A 21,484-nucleotide genomic window follows, 5' to 3' on the forward strand; every position below is an offset into this window, starting at 1 on the left:
ATATTTAGTCGTGTATACTTATTGTTAATATTATATCTGTTAGTATATTTTGTATACCGTACGTAAACCCCCCAAGTACAAAGCACCATGGAATAAAAAAAATAATGTCCAGCAAAATGGAATTAATGGTGCTATATAAATAATAACAACAACAACAATAATAATAATAATAATAAATATGGCCACTTATGTGGAATAATACTGTAGGATGCCATAAATCTTACTGTATTACACCCCATACACACAATAGAATCCAAACCACATCTGCTGGATTTCCCAGCCTGAACTCACCGCGGATCTGCTGTCCCATACAGTCTGTAGTAGGGTCTGTGGAGTCACAAGGAAGCAGGGACTCCTAGCGTCATAGATCACTAAGATACGGGGAGTCCTGGTGTGTGGACAGAGTTCAGGCTGGGAAATGTGACTGATGTACAGACCAGATTTTCTAGTCTGGATTCCATAGTGTGATTGGGGTCTAAGGTGAGGTTTACACAGTGACATTTGTAGAAGCTGCTTCAGGAATTCAGAAGAAGAATTTTTCCACTTTACCAAATCAGCCCCCGAATCTCCATCAGATTCCTTACTGGCCAGGCCGGATTTTCCACCTCCTATTTATTTCCATAGAGCTCTGAGGTAGAATCTGCCTGAAGATCGAGCAGGAGGATAATTTTTCCGCTACCTGAAATAATCTGCTATATAATTCTGGTAAATTATTTCCCTTCACGAGGACTGACAGCCGGTGAGGAAGAAATTTGCCTCGTTCACATCGATGTCAAGTCCATATTCCTGCTGTCTGTTCTATTCTATACTACATTTATTACCCCCTATAGCGGTATCACATTTATATTCAGGTATTATTAGTATTTTACCTGAATCCGGGAACAACAAATAGTCTAAACAATGTCTGAATAGAATCAGTGACCCTTCTGTGCTTTATATAGTGGTGACTCCTCACCTGGGCGGTTCCCTGTAGGAATGTCCTCCTCACACTCCTCATCACCACTCACATAGGGCTCTTCCTTTATTCTCATAGATATAGCATTAATGTCACTCACATCTTTATCCTGATGGAAAATCTGTGAAACAAATAATGTAAAAGTCACCGGACAAATGGGGAAGTCACAGAGAATGTTCTAGGTCATTAATCCGCATGAAGATGAAAGATGTCCTGACAGTAGCTGCAGGTCTGTGAGAAGCCGGATAAACATATTAGATGGCGGGTCAATGACACCGCCCATGTATATAACCATATAATACTGCTGGATACAACAAGACTGACCACAAGGACTTCACAGCCCGTCTACACATCATAGGGAATATCTCCATCTACCTGATCATCCTGTGGAAGAAGAGGACTGGGACATCTCTCCGGTGTTGTCCTCTTACTGGATCTACCTGTAGGAAACACAGACAGGGACTGAATTCATTCTGTACATACAAATAATGGAAGTCCATGTGTATATAGTCATGTCTATTACCTGCTGATGTGAGGGGCTGCTGGTCCTCCATCATCACCTCCTTGTACAGATCCTTGTGTCCTTCTAAATACTCCCACTCCTCCATGGAGAAATAGACAGCGACATCCTGACACCTTATAGGAACCTGACAACACAATGATACAGTCATCACCCCGACCCCTCCAGTTACTGTATAATGTCCCAGCATTCCCAGCACGGTCACCTCTCCAGTCAGCAGCTCCAGCATCTTGTTGGTGAGTTCTAGGATCTTCTGTCCATTGATCTCATCCTTTATCAAAGGGTGAGGTGGAGGCCCCGGGATTGGGCTCAGGGTTCCTCTCCATCCATCAAATACAAGGGTCTGACAGCGCCCACTAGAGGGCTTCTTCACTACTGTGTAATCCTGGTTATGGGGAGACACATTAATAAATCTCACTACATACATGTCCAGAGTCCATCACCTCTCCAGTCATATCATCTGTTATTACTATAGATAAGAATGATGTCATGATGACATCATCAGAATCTCTCACCTCTCCAGTAAGCTGGTAGATGATCTCTAGGGTGAGATTTAATAGACTTTCCGCCATCTTGTTCCTGTCTCTTTCCATCCTTGATGGATCAATCAGGAATATTCTCTTCTATAGAAGATACTGAGAGGATTCTATATTGTAGGAACCTGAATGGAGAGAAGATGAGACAATGTAATCACTACACGGAATCCCATGGAATAAATAGAAGAGTTGAGTCCCATTATTATCACCACCTCCTACTTGTGAAGTCGGCAGCGTGTAGCTCAGGAAGGGAGTGACTTGTGGTGGGCCGGCTTGGTGGGTATATAAGGTGTGTGATAGGCTGAACAGAATCTCATTGTTGTCTCGGGTAAAGGGGGCGATTTATCAGAGTTGCACAAGGGATGATTATTGGCTGTCGGGCCAAGGGTGACAGTATTTCATCATTTGACAGCCTCGTAGCAACAAAGACATGACAAAATGTTTTAGCTGAGGAGGACAGGGCCATTTTGGGATGTGTTCATACTGAGATACACTCTGCCTCCTCTGCCAGTGCCACAGCGACAAGTAGCCGGAGGACGAGCATCAGCAGCCAGTACAGTATCTGGAACATGAGGAACCAGAAATGTTTCACCTCACAACACCAACCAGACCCACAACAGGAAACCGACACCCACCGGCTGCACCAGCAGGAACAGACATAACTAGATGGTTCTTATGTTCCAGCAGATAACTCTGACCCCATGGAATTCTGGGCCAAGAGGTTAGAGCAGTAGAAGGAGCCGGCCCAGTTTGACACAGCAGTTTTTGACCAGCCTCAAGCGTACTAGCTGAGGGGTGTTCAGTGCTGCCCGGGGTGTTACAACACAAATTGTATCTGGAAGAACCAAAACCTGATACCAAAAAGCCCAGGAGGCTCCAGCAGCTCTAGTAGAATGAGCCGTGCTTCCCACTAAGGAGGGGAAAAAACCCTCAAGAAGGTGAGGAAGAGTCCAAAGATACAGAGCTGACACCTGTAAAGATGACACTGACTTTCCCTGCAGCTTCAGTCACAACAAGTGATGGTTCGTCCATCGATCTCTTGGAACAGCCACAACTGTCACAGATAGATCTCCCACATTTCTGTCTGGACTACAATCTACTGGCCATAGAGGTGAAGACACTCGGCCCCTGATATTACCAGCACACTGGAACTAACTGTACAGTCCTCCCTGACCCTGACAGAAGAGGAAGTATTACAGCCTAGTACGCAACGTGCAACAAGTGACTAATGCAGAGGAGAAAGTGGCCAACGGGAATCTGTAGGTTTGTGACTTACTGAAATGAGCAGAATCTTACATGATGGTATAGAGGACGTAGAGAATGGGCCCGGCTGTAGGGACATGAGAGGAATGAGTGTCCCGGAGAATGTTCTATCCAGAGATCTAACACCGATACAGGGGCTTGTAAAAGTCTTCAGCCCCCTATAGCAATACTTTGTAGAGCCGCCTTTGGCTACAATTCCAGCTACAAGTCTTTTGGCGCTCGGTCTCTACCAGCTTTGCACATCTAGAGATGAGATTTCTGCCCTTTCTCCTTCTTTGCAGCCAGATTGGATGGAGCGTCTGTGAGCAGAAATTTTCTTGTCTTGCCACAGATGCTCAATGGGATTTAGGTCTGGACTGTGACAGGGTGTTAGGATTGGGTCCCGCAGGGTTTGCTTTTGGCGCACAGCGCCACCTGCGGGTCAGTCTACGTCCAGCTTTCACCCTACTGAGCATGCTCAGACATTTGGAGCTGCTCACAAGCTGAGTGTCATTTCTCCCCTACTGAGCATGAGCGGTGAGGTCATGACCACCGCCCCTATTGGGTGGGGTCTTCCCTTTAAATACTGTGAGCAGACGCCTGCCGGGTGCTCACACTTTGACTAAAGATTGACTGAAAGTCCACGGAAGTTGTTAATGACAGTAGTTTCAGGGATAGGCTGCAGTTTTCAGGCAGGTTGCCAGACTAGGCCTCTGTGTGGGGTTCCTCTGCTTCGTTCTGGGTGCTGTTAGGTAGGACCTGTAAACCCTGAACTGTCAGCTCTACACCAGGGCTAGGAGCAGTAGACATTGTTCCAGCCTGTGGAGCTGCAGCAGGTTTGGTCTCTGAGATAGCCTTATTTAGTCTGTCAAACTTACTTGGTAACCCCCTGCTGTTGCAGGAGCATGTGTGTTTGCTGACCTGGGGTGAGTTAATCCTTGGCAGCCTTGTTTGTTTCAGCAGTACTGGTGCACCTGGCCAGTGAGCTTAACTGGTAGGATTTAGTTGCACCCTGTTCACATTGAGTTCAGACATATAGCCGCCCATCTGGGCCTGTGGACCTCGCCGCAGTGTCTTGCAGACTAGAGGTTCTGTCGTTTATTTATACACACACAGAACCGTAACACAAGGCTGTTCTAAGAGCGGAATATTCTGTGATCGAAACCATTCACTGGAGCTCAGGCTGGAGGTTTAGCGTCATTGCTGGAAGGTGAATCTCCTCCCCAGTCTCAGGTCTATTGTAGGATCCAACAGGGCCACAAGGAGGACATTATAGTGTGTGGGGGCCACAAGGAGGACATTATAGTGTGTGGGGGCCACAAGGAGGACATTATAGTGTGTGGGGGCCACAAGGAGGACATTATAGTGTGTGGGGGCCACAAGGAGGACATTATAGTGTGTGGGGGCCACAAGGAGGACATTATAGTGTGTGGGGGCCACAAGGAGGACATTATAGTGTGTGGGGGCCACAAGGAGGACATTATAGTGTGTGGGGGCCACAAGGAGGACATTATAGTGTGTGGGGGCCACAAGGAGGACATTATAGTGTGTGGGGGCCACAAGGAGGACATTATAGTGTGTGGGGGCCACAAGGAGGACATTATAGTGTATGGGGGCAACGAGGAGGGTGACTGAATACATGAGAAGGGCTGAGAGCAGGGGTGAACCTAGCCTTTTTGCCGCCTGAGGCGGACAACTGAAAGCATCCCCCCCGCAACGTCCCGCCCCCACCCGCGTAGGACGCAGGCACACGGCGTGATTTTGTGGCCACATCACCCAGCGTGTGGAGGGGAGGAGCGGAGGGGGCGGCGTTAGCAGGCAGGGAGAGTACCTGCTCTCTGCTAAGCGTGAGGGGCGTCCACTGGAGCAGCGCTGCTAATAGGTGCGTTAAAGCAGCGCTGCGTCCACAGGGCCGCCACAATCCACCGCTCGCTTCCCCTGCCGGGCTGCCGAGACGGTGATGCTAAGCCAGCGTGCACTTACCTCCTCAGGTGCAGCAGCCGTCTGCTCACAGGACCTGTGATGATGTCATAGGTGTGGGAGGAGTCAGGGAGTCACATGATCGGGTCTCTCTGTTATGGCTTCATCTGTGAAGAAGATGCTAAATCCTAGTGAGCTAAAGGACCTGTGATGATGTCACCTGTGTGGGAGGAGTAACAAAATCACATGACCAGATATTAGAGGTCACTGCAGAGTTGGCTGTGTGTGCCGTGTATGTAGCAGAGCTGTGTGTGATGTGTATGTAGGGGAGTTGTGTGTGTGATGTGTATGTAGGGGAGTTGTGTGTGTGCCGTGTATGTAGCAGAGCTGTGTGTGCGATGTGTATGTAGCAGAGCTGTGTGTGCGATGTGTATGTAGCAGAGCTGTGTGTGCGATGTGTATGTAGCAGAGCTGTGTGTGCGATGTGTATGTAGCAGAGCTGTGTGTGCGATGTGTATGTAGTAGAGCTGTATGTGATGTGTATGTAGCAGAGCTGTGTGTATGTAGCAGAGCTGTGTGTGCGATGTGTATGTAGTAGAGCTGTATGTGATGTGTATGTAGCAGAGCTGTGTGTATGTAGCAGAGCTGTGTGTGTGACGTGTATGTAGCAGAGCTGTGTGTGACGTGTATGTAGCAAAGCTGTGTGTGACGTGTACGTAGCAGAGCTGTCTTTGTGTGATGTGTATGTAGCAAAGCTGTGTGTGACGTGTACGTAGCAGAGCTGTGTGTGTGTGACGTGTATGTAGCAAAGCTGTGTGTGACGTGTACGTAGCAGAGCTGTCCTTGTGTGATGTGTATGTAGCAGAGCTGTGTGTGTGACGTGTATGTAGCAGTGCTGTGTGTGATGTGTATGTAGCAGAGCTGTGTGTGATGTGTATGTAGCAGAGCTGTGTGTGATGTGTATGTAGCAGAGATGTGTGTGTGTTGTGTATGTACCTTAGATCTCTCTTCCTTTCTCCTTCCATATATAATAACCTGGATTACAGCCACAATCTTTCCATCTCTGGTAACTTTCTTTTCTTGCTATCACTGACATCCTCAGACATCTCCTTGGCTTGTCTGTTCTGCGGCTTTTTCATGCCCTTTTAAAGATAAGATAATTATTTAATAGTCCCACCCTGGGAAATTCAGTGTGTTACAGTAGCATGGATGATACAGTAATATGTTACAAGACAGAACACATACAAGCTCATAGCAGATAGAAAAATATACTAGGAGTCATAGCAAATAAAAAGAAAGACTTCAGGATCATTTAGTTCTCTGTGCGGAGTGATCTCTGCTTGGCCTGATGTAGATTATACAGCCTGACTGCGGTTGGGAGGAAGGATCTCTGATACCGCTCCTTCTCACACTTGGGATGAAGCAGTCAGTCGCTGACAGTACTGCCCGGTGCTATCACAGTCTCATACATGGGATGGGATGGGAGTTGTTCTCCAGCATGGAGCTCACCACAGACAGTGTCCTTCTGACACCCACCACCTTTACTGGGTCCAGGGGGCTCCCCAGGACAGAGCTGGCCCTTCTAACCAGCCTGTCAAGTCTATTTCTGTCCCTGGCTGATATGCTACTCCCCCAGCAGGCCACTCAGAAGAAGATGGCAGATACTACTACAGAGTTGAAAAAGGCCCTAAGAAGTGGCCCCTGGACTCCGAAGGCCCTCAGCCTCCTGAGCATGTAGAGTCTGCTGTGACCCTTTCTGTGCAGCACATCCTTGTTATCAACCCAGTCCAGCTCATTATTGAGGAGCACACCCAGGTACTTATAGGTCTTACTAAAGTCCACCACCAACTCCTTGGTCTTCCCAGCATTAATCCTGAGGAGGTGCTGCTGACACCAATCCACATGATCAAAAATCAGCTCTGAAGAAATCAAAGAACATTATTCCCACAGTGTTCCCTGGTTTCTCCACGTAAGAAAGAGCTCTGTGAAGAAGGTGCATGATGGCATCATCCACTCCAATGCTGATAGGTAAACTGCAGGGGGTCCATAGAGAGCTCACTAGAGATCGGAGATGTGCCTGGACCAGTCTGTCTAGCACCTTCATCAAGTGGGATGTCAGGGCTTCAGGTCTGTAGCCATTGAGGTCTGTGCCTAAAGCTGGGAATGGTACCACAACTGTGGAAAACAGTGGCACATATTGTAAATGTGTGTAATAACACCACACAGCTGGTCTCCGCTCATTATAAGGACTTTCGAGATTATCCCATCGGTTCCTGCAGCTTTATCCACTTTTATCTTCCTGATTTCCCTACACACTTGAGACTCTGTGAAGATCAGATAATATCCAGATGGCAGCTGGGTGCAAAAGGAACTGGTCTGGATTGAGCAAGCAGGTAATAATAATAATACATTTTATTTATATAGCGCCAACATATTCCGCAGCGCTGTACAATTTGTAGGGTTCAAATACAGACAGAAAGATACATTACAAAGAAAATCATTTCACACAATGGGACTGAGGGCCCTGCTCACAAGAGCTTACAATCTATGTGGTAGAGGGGGTCACACAAGAGGTAGCAGGGGCGGCATTGCTTATGCAGAGGTCAGACACTTTTGTAATAGAGGTGACTGTCATTACACAAACAAAACTTTATGAGCCGTCACTAGTGGTGTCCTATAACATGTGGATGGAGCTTGGACAGATAAAGTTAGCCTGAAAAGACATCATATAATGTGGGTGCGGGGACAGAGGAAGGTTAAATTTTGGGGATTCTAATTATAGTACGGAAGGGTTTACGTTAGACATTGTGATAGGCTTTTCTGAAAAAATGCGTCTTTAGTTTGTGTTTGAAACTGTAGAAATTGGGAGTTAATCTGATTGTCCGGGGTAGAGCATTCCAGAGAAGTGGTGCAGCTCGGGAGGAGTCTTGTATACGAGCGTGGGAGGTTCTGATAATAGAGGATGTAAGTGTTAGATCATTGAGTGAGCGGAAGGCACGGGTTGGGCGGTAGACAGAGATGAGGGGAGAAATGTATGGGGGTGCGGCATTATGGAGAGCCTTGTGGGGGAGGGGGATAACTTTATATTTTATTCTATAATGAATAGGCAGCCAATGTAGTGACTGGCACAGACCCGAGGCCTCGCTGTAGCGTCTAGCCTGATAGATGAGCCTGGCCGCTGCATTCAGAATAGATTGTAGAGGGGAGAGTTTAGTGAGGGGAAGACCGATTAGTAAGGAGTTACAGTAGTCAAAGCGAGAATGAATCAGAGAGACAATAAGTGTAACAATAAGGGTGGAGCCCTGGCATGGGGGAAGAGGGGATGCTGAATGGTGTGGTGGTGGTGTGTGATCAAATGTGTTGAAGAATAGATTTAGTTCATTAAGCCATTTTGTGTCTCCTTATGCCTGGGAGATGGGTCGACTATGACCAGACATTGCCTTAAGACTGTTCCTATATATATATATATATATATATATATATATATATATATATATATATATATATTGTCAGGGACTGAGGTTGCTAGGTGAGGTGGCATAGACACACAAGTCCAGTTTCTTTAGTCCAAAACAAAGGTAAAGTTTATTTTCACTCAAAAAGGTGGTGCAGCAACAAAAGGAAACAATACAAAATAAATACCCGCCCGGCTAGGCACTAACTAAACATGGAATAGGTGACCTCACCTAGAATAACAGGAATCAAAAAGCCAGTAGAATCACTCAGGACACAGCTCCAAAAATATGACCTCTTTCTTTGGCTCTCCAACCAAGCTCTGCCCAAAGTCTTGCTGCTGGAGCTGACCTTTTAAACCTCACTGATGAGGACAATTCACAGCAGCTGACACGCTGCAGAAAAATCCACAATGTGTGGACTGGAGGGGGTTGGAATGACAGGTCCCACTACCAACCTATCTGCCATTCCTAAAAATCCAGACCAATAGAGAGAACTTGAATAACGCTCAACAGATAAAAGTTATCTGCTGAGACAGGGCATCAGCGATTCCTAATAATTTCCCTGGTCTGTGTTCTACATCAAACACAAAATTTTGTAGAGACAGGAACCATCGGGTCACCCTAGTATTTCTGTCCTTATTGATTTTCATTCATGTAAGGGGAGCATGGTCAGTGATCAATTTAAACTTTCTCCCCAGGAGGTAATACCTTAGGGCAGTGATGGCGAACATTTTAGAGACCGAGTGCCCAAACTGCAATCCAAAACTTACTAAATTATTACAAAGTGCCAACACATCAATTTAACCTTAATACTGTGTGGATCCACAAGTGCGGACAATAACGGACCCGCAAAATACAGTGAATGGGGCTTTACAGAGCTTTCAATTATAGAAAAAAAATTTGTACCGCATTTGGTATAATTTTGAACAATTAATGTTCATTATTTACATCGCACAGATCTGTTTTATAGTGACCATGCAATGTTATGACCTATAATAATAATAATATCACGTCTGCTATAAAACTGATACTGTGTGATATAAATAGTGAAGGGCCCCCACCTGCTTCACAATAGACCACACATAGTACAATCTGCTCCACAGTGGCCCCCACACAGTACAATCTGCTCCACAGTAGCACCCACACAGTACATTTTGCTCCACAGTGACCTCCACACAGTATGATCTGTGCCACAGATGGGTGCCCACAGAGAGGGCTCTGAGTGCCACCTCTGGCACCCGTGCCATAGGTTCGCCATCACAGCCTTAGGGCATCCAGTGCCCACTTAATGGCCAAGCATTCCCTTTTCACAATGGCTAATCTTTCTCAGCGGGGGACAGCTTCCTGCTCAGGTACATAACTAGATGCTCCTCACCATTTACCACCTGGGACAGCACTGCTCCTAGACCTGCATTTGAGGCATCTGTCTGCACCAAGAACTTTTGTCTTAAAGTCAGGGGCTATCAGCACTGGCTGCTGGCATAGAGCTTGCTTTAACCTCTGGAACGCCTCCTCTGCCTCTGGTGTCCAGTGGATCATCATTGACTTCCCACCTTTCATCAGGTCAGTGAGAGGAGCTACAATAGAGGCAAAGTTTGGCACAAACCTCCGGTAATAGCCAGCAATGTCAAGAAATGCCCTGACTGGCTTATTGGTCAGTGGTCTTGGCCAATTTTGTATTGCCTCCATCTTATTGATTTGGGGCTTTATTACCCCTTTGCCAATGACATCACCCAGGTACTTGGCTTCCTCCAGCCCTAAAGCACATTTCTCAGGGTTGATAGTAAGGCCTGCCTCACTTATGGAGTCTAGTACTGCCTGCACCTTACAGAGGTGACTTCCCCAGTCTGGGCTATGAATGACCACATCGTCCAGGTAAGCTGCTGCGTAATCATGATGTGGCCGTAAGATCTGGTCCATCAATCTCTGAAAGGTAGCAGGAGCTCCATGCAAACCAAATGGCATAACCCTGTACTGGAACAGACCTTCCGGAACAACAAAGGCAGTTTTCTCCTTGGCTTCCTTAGAGAAAGGTATTTACCAGTAACCTTTTGTCAGGTCCAGTGTGGTTATGTACCTGGCATTACCCAACTTCTCAATCAGCTCATCAACCCTGGGCATGGGATAAGCATCAAACTTGGAAATCTCATTCAATTTTCTAAAATCATTGCAGAACCGCCAAGAACCATTGGGCTTTGGTATCAATACAATTGGGTTAGACCACTCACTTTTGGACTCCTCAATTACACCTAACTCCAGCCCTCAGCTGACACTACCTACCTATGTGCCTCTGGTATTCTGTAGGGTTTGAGGTTTACTTTCCTCCCAGGTTCTGTCACTACATGGTGCTCTATCAGGTGTGTACGCTCTGGTAGATCGGAGAACTTGCGTCTATTCTTCTGCAGGAACTCTTTTGCCTCTTGTTGTTGGGGCACTGAGAGGGTCTCATTCACACGGACTGGAGGGATTGGTGGCAACTAATCACCCACCTCTGTATTTGAGGCCACCGAGGATTCCTTCTGGTTCCAGGGCTTAATCAAGTTCACATGGTAGATTTCAAAAGGCTTCCTTTTCCCTGGTTGGTGAATCTTATAGTTGACTGGCCTTACTTTTTCCACAATTTCATATGGGCCTTGCCATTTCGCTAAAAACTTGCTCTCCACAGTAGGCACCAAAATAAGGACTCTGTTCCCTGGGTTAAACTCTCGGACTCTAGCAGAACGATTGTAAATTCTGCTTTGGGCCCCTTGTGCTCTTTGCAGATGTTCTTTTACAATTGGCATGACTGTTGAAATGCGATCCTGCATTTGAGCTACATGCTCTATGACACTACGGTATGGGGAAGCCTCCGTTTCCCAGGTTTCTTTGGCTATATCAAGTAAGCCTCTGGGGTGTCTACCATAGACTAATTCAAAAGGGGAAAAACCTGTAGACGCTTGTGGAACCTCTCTAATAGAGAACATCAGGTATGGCAACAGACAATCCCAGTCACCACCATCTTTTTCTACCACCTTTATAAGCATATGCTTGAGAGTCTTATTAAAGCGCTCCACTAACCCGTCTATCTGGGGGTGATGTGATACACTGAGGTCCGTATGTGGGTAATTTTAAACAGCTTGCATAGCTCTTTCATAACCTTTGACATGAACGGTATGCCTCGGTCAGTCAGTATCTCTTTAGGTATGCCTGTCCTTGAGAACATGTAGAATAACTCACGGGCAATACTTAGGATAGCGAGTAGCGTAATCCAAGACAACCAGAATATATTGGTGACCTCTAACTGACTTGACTATTGGACTGACCAAGTCCATACCAATCCTTTCAAAAGGCACTTCAGTGATGGGCAGGGGAACCAAGGGACTACGGACACGTGGGGCTGGGGCATGTTCCTGACACGTAAGACAGGATGCACAGTAGTCCTTCACTTCCCTGTACACGCCTGGCCAATAAAATCTTTGGAGAATCCTCTCCTGTGTTTTCTCCGCCCCTAGGTGTCCCCCAAGCACATGATTATGGGCCATATCAAGTACCACACAGCGGTATGGCTTTGGTACAAGAAGCTGCTCCATAATTTCCCCATTACTTTTTGCAACCCGATACAAGAGGTCATTATTCATAGCAAAATGTGGGAATTGGTGGTCGGCATCAGGTTCCTGAGGCACATTGTTAACAACTGTCACATTATCACGAGCATTAGCAAGAGTGGGATCTCTCAATTGTGCAGTACCAAAATTATCCGGTGAGACCTCTAATTCAGGTATATTAGGCTCAGGGGCTGGGGAAGAGGATTCATTTTCCTCTCCAGCTAGGACCTGTAATAGAAAGGGGTCACGCTCCTCATGCACTTTGGGTGTAGGCGGGGTTTCCACATTAGATTTTGTGGTTTTTCTTTTTCCCCACAGATCCCAGAACAACGTGAAGTCACGTCCCAAAATCACATTATGCATAAGGTTTTTTACAACACCCACTTCATAATAAACAGATCCTACTATAGTCTCTATTTTGATCATCATGGATGCAAAGTACACTCATACGTTTCTTTGGAACAAAGTCCCCAGCTATCAAGCTGGCATGCACCAGAGTGACCAGGCTACCAGAATCCAGCAACGCCTGGACAGGACAACCATTCACCACAATGTTACAGACCTGCGGACCAGTCTCTAGCCCTGGTGCCGCAGCACAGGCAGGAACTACAAATAATGACTTACTAGCGTCACAGTCCATTGGCTCAGAGGTGAATGGGCACTGAGCGGCAATATGTCCCCGCTCATGGCATCTCCAACACTGTACCAGCCCTGGTTTCTCCAGCAGAGAGTCATTTCTTGGGCTGGTGGACTGCCTGGAAAACACATCTCCAGCTCTCAAATATTGGAACAGTCTTACCGGGAGGTGTGCTCTGCTGGGTGTTCCTGGGGGATGGTTGCGCTGTAGGTTCATCATGGAGTTCCGCCTCAGTCGCCAAGTACCTCTCCAGAAGGCTGGCGAGCTGGTTGGCATCTTTGGGGTCTCAATGTCCAACCTAGCGCTGCAACGCAGGAGGAAGAGCTCTGGTGAACTGGTCTAGGACCACCTTCTCCACCATCTTTGCAGGGGTACAGGTGTCTGGTTCCAGCCACTTTTTCACCAGATAAATCAGGTCATACATCTGGGATCTGGCAGGCTTGTCCATCTGGTAACTCCAGGTATGTACCCGCCGGGCACGGACAGCAGTGGTTACCCCCAGCCTAGCAAGAATTTCCACCTTTAGTTTATCATAGTCCTGGACATCTTGCTGACAGAGGTCATAATAGGCCTTCTGGGGTTCACTAGTCAAATAGGGTGCAATGACGTCTGCCCAGTCAGCAGCTGGCAGTTTCTCCTGTTCGGCCACTCTCTGAAACACAGTCAGGAAGGCCTCCACATCATCATCTGGGGTCATCTTTAGCAAAGCTCTTTGCACAGCCCATTTCTCATCTCTGTGCTCCACAGGTCTTTGGGGGCTAGTGACAACTGTCTCTTTTAAGGGGTATTCCCATAACTCTTGTTCACTAACCTGCAGGATCTGTGCTCTCTTCACTTCCTGGATTTCTCTGCACATTGGTGGGCAGGGTTTCAATTGCTCTGCTATCTGCTATGTTTGCAGTAAGTAATGAGGGATTGGTCCTGCCCATATGTAACCTCAGATCCTCCAATGACCTCCTACTCTGCTCTGCTCTCATCCGCTCCTCACACAACCACCTCCAAGATTTCTCTCATGCATCCCCCATACTCTGGAACTCCTTACAAAGACACATAAGACTGACCCCACAATCACAGGCTTCAAGAAGGCCCTGAAGACTCACCTATTCAGGAAGGCCTACAACCTCCAATAACACTATCACCACACCACCATCTGTACAGTCTCCCCCTCTCCTTCTTTTTTATTCATTCAAAGTTTATTGAGATTTTCAGTTACAAGAATATACATGGAATACAGAACATAAACAAGGAAGTGAAAAAACACAAGGAGATTGCGACCCCCCGTCTGAAATGTTACTCCATGGTCAACTACCTATATAAGTATCAACATGCGTCCTAGACCATTATAACTCTCATATAGATAAGAGGAATAGGGTCTCAAATAAGTCAAGAAAGGAAGGAATAGGGAACGAAATAAAAAAAAAAGGGATCAATGATAAATGGAAAGATCAAATTGAACAGCATGTATAACCGGTGTGTGGGGAAATAGATGCGTTTTAGTCAGCAGTTACTGTGCAGGAAGTTGAGTCCCAGCAGCATGGGTTTTATATCTGATCCATGGACCCCAAATCTTGATATGTCGATCATGCGTCCTGGATGACCAGCTGAGCAACTCTTCCAAATGTGAGATTTCATGTACTGTCTTTTCCCACATATCAATTGGCGGAGGAATAGTCTGCAGCCAGAATCTGGGTATCAGCAGTTTCGCAGCTGTCAATAGGAATGTCACCAAATGGTCTTTCTTGGGTATGTTCCCGAAGGGAGGGAGAGAAAGAGGGTCTTCGGAGTCAGATGAATAGGTGAGCCTCTAATCTTTTCAATCCTTTCAGTAACTGCGGTCCAGAATGGTTTTATTCTAGGACAAGTCCACCATAAGTGGGTGTAGGTACCTTCGGCAGAGGAGCATCTCCAGCACACAGAAGTCAATGCCAGTCCTCTCTGGGCCAACCAGACTGGGGTTTTATACCACCTGGAGATGAGCTTGAAGGTATTCTCTTTTATTCGGACACATTTAGAGAAACCCTGTGATACACTCAGTGCCTCCTCAACTTCCGAGTCCGACAAGGTGATCTTCAGTTCCTGTTCCCAACTGGAAATATAAGCCGGCTTGTATGGAGTGCGTGGTGATATAAACTTATGTAAGAGAACAGAAGTCTTCCTGAATGTCGCATTCTGTGACAATAAAGACTTTTCAAACTGGGTCAGTTCGCTTCGCAGACGAAAGATATTGTTGAACTGTGAGATATACAATCTAATGTGGGAACGGAGTAGTAAAGGGGTAGCATCTTTTGTTCCGTCAGCCGAGGAGGGAAAGTTCAGTTTCATATCAGAGTTGTCCCATAAGTCCTTCAAGCAAACCGTATTACAGGAAGGCCAAATTGGGATGGGGTGTTTCCCAGAGTTATCAAAAAGCGCTGGCAGTAGATTAATTGGCAACAATGGGGATGGAGAAGGTGCTAACATAGGGCCTACAATTCTCCACGTGTCTATCGCTCCCCTGACAAGAGGGTTTTTAGCCTCCGCATGACATTTTGAACTGGAGGGGAGCCACAATTCCCTCTGCATGGCTAAGGAAAGAGTATAAGTCTGCGGCTTCATAGGAAATAAGAGGTGAGTCCACCATCTTAACTGTATCACTTTGTAGTATTTGGACACATCTGGTAGGCCGATTCCACCTTGGAGCTTAGGTTTCACCATTAACGACTAGAGATGAGCGAACACTAAAATGTTCGAGGTTCGAAATTCGATTCGAACAGCCGCTCACTGTTCGAGTGTTCGAATGGGTTTCGAACCCCATTATAGTCTATGGGGAACATAAACTCGTTAAGGGGGAAACCCAAATTCGTGTCTGGAGGGTCACCAAGTCCACTATGACACCCCAGGAAATGATACCAACACCCTGGAATGACACTGGGACAGCAGGGGAAGCATGTCTGGGGGCATAAAAGTCACTTTATTTCATGGAAATCCCTGTCAGTTTGCGATTTTCGCAAGCTAACTTTTCCCCATAGAAATGCATTGGCCAGTGCTGATTGGCCAGAGTACGGAACTCGACCAATCAGCGCTGGCTCTGCTGGAGGAGGCGGAGTCTAAGATAGCTCCACACCAGTCTCCATTCAGGTCCGACCTTAGACTCCGCCTCCTCCGGCAGAGCCAGCGCTGATTGGCCGAAGGCTGGCCAATGCATTCCTATGCGAATGCAGACTTAGCAGTGCTGAGTCAGTTTTGCTCAACTACACATCTGATGCACACTCGGCACTGCTACATCAGATGTAGCAATCTGATGTAGCAGAGCCGAGGGTGCACTAGAACCCCTGTGCAAACTCAGTTCACGCTAATAGAATGCATTGGCCAGCGCTGATTGGCCAATGCATTCTATTAGCCCGATGAAGTAGAGCTGAATGTGTGTGCTAAGCACACACATTCAGCACTGCTTCATCAAGCCAATACAATGCATTAGCCAGTGCTGATTGGCCAGAGTACGGAATTCGGCCAATCAGCGCTGGCCAATGCATTCTATTAGCCCGATGAAGTAGAGCTGAATGTGTGTGCTAAGCACACACATTCAGCACTGCTTCATCAAGCCAATACAATGCATTAGCCAGTGCTGATTGGCCAGAGTACGGAATTCGGCCAATCAGCGCTGGCTCTGCTGGAGGAGGCGGAGTCTAAGGTCGCTCCACACCAGTCTCCATTCAGGTCCGACCTTAGACTCCGCCTCCTCCGGCAGAGCCAGCGCTGATTGGCCGAAGGCTGGCCAATGCATTCCTATGCGAATGCAGACTTAGCAGTGCTGAGTCAGTTTTGCTCAACTACACATCTGATGCACACTCGGCACTGCTACATCAGATGTAGCAATCTGATGTAGCAGAGCCGAGGGTGCACTAGAACCCCTGTGCAAACTCAGTTCACGCTAATAGAATGCATTGGCCAGCGCTGATTGGCCAATGCATTCTATTAGCCCGATGAAGTAGAGCTGAATGTGTGTGCTAAGCACACACATTCAGCACTGCTTCATCAAGCCAATACAATGCATTAGCCAGTGCTGATTGGCCAGAGTACGGAATTCGGCCAATCAGCGCTGGCCAATGCATTCTATTAGCCCGATGAAGTAGAGCTGAATGTGTGTGCTAAGCACACACATTCAGCTCTACTTCATCGGGCTAATAGAATGCATTGGCCAGCGCTGATTGGCCAGAGTACGGAACTCGACCAATCAGCGCTGGCTCTGCTGGAGGAGGCGGAGTCTAAGGTCGGACCTGAATGGAGACTGGTGTGGAGCGATCTTAGACTCCGCCTCCTCCAGCAGAGCCAGCGCTGATTGGCCGAATTCCGTACTCTGGCCAATCAGCACTGGCTAATGCATTGTATTGGCGTGATGAAGCAGTGCTGAATGTGTGTGCTTAGCACACACATTCAGCTCTACTTCATCGGGCTAATAGAATGCATTGGCCAGCGCTGATTGGCCGAATTCCGTACTCTGGCCAATCAGTGCTGGCCAATGCATTCTATTAGCTTGATGAAGCAGAGTGTGCACAAGGGTTCAAGCGCACCCTCGGCTCTGATGTAGGAGAGCCGAGGGTGCACTTGAACCCTTGTGCACCCTCAGCTCTGCTACATCAGAGCCGAGGGTGCGCTTGAACCCTTGTGCACACTCTGCTTCATCAAGCTAATAGAATGCATTGGCCAGCGCTGATTGGCCAATGTATTCTATTAGCCTGATGAAGTAGAGCTGAATGTGTGTGCTAAGCACACACATTCAGCTCTACTTCATCGGGCTAATAGAATGCATTGGCCAGCGCTGATTGGCCAGAGTACGGAACTCGACCAATCAGCGCTGGCTCTGCTGGAGGAGGCGGAGTCTAAGATCGCTCCACACCAGTCTCCATTCAGGTCCGACCTTAGACTCCGCCTCCTCCAGCAGAGCCAGCGCTGATTGGCCGAATTCCGTACTCTGGCCAATCAGCACTGGCTAATGCATTGTATTGGCTTGATGAAGCAGTGCTGAATGAGTGTGCTTAGCACACACATTCAGCTCTACTTCATCGGGCTAATAGAATGCATTGGCCAATCAGCGCTGGCCAATGCATTCTATTAGCGTGAACTGAGTTTGCACAGGGGTTCTAGTGCACCCTCGGCTCTGCTACATCAGATTGCTACATCTGATGTAGCAGTGCCGAGTGTGCATCAGATGTGTAGTTGAGCAAAACTGACTCAGCACTGCTAAGTCTCTGCATTCGCATAGGAATGCATTGGCCAGCCTTCGGCCAATCAGCGCTGGCTCTGCCGGAGGAGGCGGAGTCTAAGGTCGGACCTGAATGGAGACTGGTGTGGAGCGATCTTAGACTCCGCCTCCTCCAGCAGAGCCAGCGCTGATTAGTCGAGTTCCGTACTCTGGCCAATCAGCGCTGGCCAATGCATTCTATTAGCCCGATGAAGTAGAGCTGAATGTGTGTGCTTAGCACACACATTCAGCTCTACTTCATCAGGCTAATAGAATACATTGGCCAATCAGCGCTGGCCAATGCATTCTATTAGCTTGATGAAGCAGAGTGTGCACAAGGGTTCAAGCGCACCCTCGGCTCTGATGTAGCAGAGCTGAGGGTGCACAAGGGTTCAAGTGCACCCTCGGCTCTCCTACATCAGAGCCGAGGGTGCGCTTGAACCCTTGTGCAGCCTCGGCTCTGCTACATCAGAGCCGAGGGTGCGCTTGAACCCTTGTGCACACTCTGCTTCATCAAGCTAATAGAATGCATTGGCCAGCACTGATTGGCCAGAGTACGGAATTCGGCCAATCAGCGCTGGCCAATGCATCCCTATGGGAAAAAGTTTATCTCACAAAAATCACAATTACACACCCGATAGAGCCCCAAAAAGTTATTTTTAATAACATTCCCCCCTAAATAAAGGTTATCCCTAGCTATCCCTGCCTGTACAGCTATCCCTGTCTCATAGTCACAAAGTTCACATTCTCATATGACCCGGATTTGAAATCCACTATTCGTCTAAAATGGAGGTCACCTGATTTCGGCAGCCAATGACTTTTTCCAATTTTTTTCAATGCCCCCAGTGTCGTAGTTCCTGTCCCACCTCCCCTGCGCTGTTATTGGTGCAAAAAAGGCGCCAGGGAAGGTGGGAGGGGAATCGAATTTTGGCGCACTTTACCACGTGGTGTTCGATTCGATTCGAACATGGCGAACACCCTGATATCCGATCGAACATGTGTTCGATAGAACACTGTTCGCTCATCTCTATTAACGACCAAGCAAGTCTGGGAGGCTTGCGATTCCAAAGAAATCTTGTAAACATGCTCGATATCCCCCTCTCCTTCTTTCTCTACCCCCTTCCCTCATAGATTGTAAGCCCTCGCGGGCAGGGCCCTCTACCCCACTGTGCCAGCCAATCACTGTTAGTATTATATCTACCTGTATATTTTGTGTATTGTATGTAAACCCCCAAATGTAAAGCACCATTTAATTAATGGTGCTATATAAACAAACAACAATAATAATAATAATAATAATAAATGGTTGTAAATGCATTACCACAGTATAAAGCTGATGTGCAAACTGATGTAGCAGAGCTGGATTTGAGTCAGCTTGCATTACATACAGAGGTAAGGGACTACTTATCTCAGCCCTTATCAGCCAAATTCAATTAAACCGTCCGATAAGTGGAAAAGCTGAAGATAGACAGCACAGTAATCCCGAAGCTCTCACCTCCCCCCTCCCCTATCTGAGGAGCTCCATTGCTTGTCAGCCCCTCCCTCCCCCCCTGAGAGCAGGCAGCTAGGTCACTTGAGAAATGAGCAGATAATACCAGTGGCCATAGAAACGCAGTGTCAACTATGAAGTGAATAAATTAAGATTGCGACCAAACAAAGCAGTTTTGATAAAGCAATGTATTTAGGAAAAGTCTTAAATCCACATAAACTAACAGTATAGATAGGATGCTTTTCATGGGACAACCCCTTTAAGGAGCACAATTTGCTCCAACAAAAAACGATTCATTTGTTGTTGCTGAACATTGGACTGTACAAGATGCTTCAGTATCTCCTTCATAGTCTGGATCTGTATAGCGGCAGCAGTCTTCACCCAGGCACATAATTTTTTTTTCTCCAGCAAGGAGTGGACGTGTCATTGCCCCTAGCAACCGCTGTATGCCCGTGTCCTCCACCAATTGTCAGGGTCTGGGGTTACTAGGTGGGGTGACATAGACACAAAAGTCCAGTTTCTTTAGTCCAAACAAAGATAGAGTTTATTTTCACTCAAAAAGGTAGTGCAGCAACAAAAGAAAACAATACAAAAATAAATACCTGCCCGGCTAGGCTCTAACTAAACATAGAATAGGTTACCTCACCTCCTTGTGGAATGAGTCAATGATGGACCTTCAGGACATCTGTCAGGTTAGCAGTCTTCCCCATGACTGCATCACCTACTGAACCAGACCAAGGGACCTTCTTAAACACTTAGGAAGCCTTTGCAGCTCTTTTGGATAAATTATTCTAATTTTCTGAGATAATGACTTTTGGGCTTTCCTTGGCTGTAAGCCATAATCATCAACATTACCAGAAAGAAACACTTGAAAAAGTTCCCTCTGTTTGTAATAACTAGTGATGAGCGAACGGCATTTGATCAAATTGATATTCGATCGAATATCAGGCTGCTTGAGATATTCGATTCCAATCGAATACCACGAGGCAAACGCACTAAAAATTCGTATCCCCTCCAGCCTTCCCTGGCGCTTTTTTTCCCCCAATAGCTGTGCTGGGGAGGTGAGACAGGAACTACGACAACGAGGCATCGAAAAAAAAAATCGGAAAAAGTAATTGGTTGGCTAAATCAGGAGACCTCCACTTTATATGAATGGTCGAATTCAGATTCGGGTCATATGAGACTGTGAACTGTGTGACTGTGAGACAGGGATAGATGTACAGGCAGGGTTAGCTAGGGATTAGCTTTATTTAGGTGGGAAAGTTACTCACACAGCTATTTGGGGCTCTATCTCATCGGGATCCCTATCAGCTTGCAATATGCGGAAGCTGACTTTTTCTCATAGGAATGCATTGACCAGTGTTGATTGGCTGAAAGCTATACAATGTACAGCATTCAGCCAATCAATGCTGGTTCTGCCAGAGGAGGTGGAGTCTAAGATCGGTCCACAGCAGTCTCCATTGTTGTCCGATCTCAGATGTAGCAGAGCTGGCCGTGCGCTAAGCTCTGCTACACCGGAGATGCAGCAGGATTCAGCGTACACTCTGCTTTGCTGCATCTCAGATGTAGCAGGGTTCAGCGCACACTCAGCTCTGCTACATCTTGGGGGTAGCAGAGCTCAGTGCACGGCCAGCTCTGCTACATCTCCGGTGTAGCAGAGCTCAGCGCATGGCGTTGAGCTGTGCGCTCAACACTGCTACATCTGAGATCGGACCACAATGGAGCCTGCTGTGGACCGATCTTAGACTCCACCTCCTCACAGATGAGTCTCCGGCAGAACTAGCGTTGATTGGCCGAATGCTGTACTCTGTATGGCATTCGGCCAATCAATGCATTCCTATGAGAAAAAGTCAGCTCCCGCATATCGCAAGCTGCAAAGACAAGAGAAGAGACCACACCGAGCGGATCCTCGTGTAATAAATTTC

The 21,484-nt window shown here is 47.2% G+C and overlaps 1 protein-coding gene across 1 annotated transcript in view; it reads right to left on the reverse strand.

Annotated features, from left to right (window-relative positions):
- Positions 1–21,484, reverse strand: part of LOC142195170 (uncharacterized) — a 215,400-nt gene that overhangs the window by 50,573 nt on the left and 143,343 nt on the right. The window contains exons 5-7 of the mRNA XM_075264778.1: positions 14,736–15,081; positions 7,233–7,348; positions 6,268–6,315 (exon numbers count right to left, since the gene is read on the reverse strand). Of these exons, the coding sequence (XP_075120879.1) occupies positions 6,268–6,315; positions 7,233–7,348; positions 14,736–15,081 (510 nt within the window). The remainder of the gene's footprint in view (positions 1–6,267; positions 6,316–7,232; positions 7,349–14,735; positions 15,082–21,484) is intronic.

Source organism: Leptodactylus fuscus, chromosome 1 (genome assembly GCF_031893055.1).
Source record: "Leptodactylus fuscus isolate aLepFus1 chromosome 1, aLepFus1.hap2, whole genome shotgun sequence".
NCBI lineage: Eukaryota > Metazoa > Chordata > Amphibia > Anura > Leptodactylidae > Leptodactylus > Leptodactylus fuscus.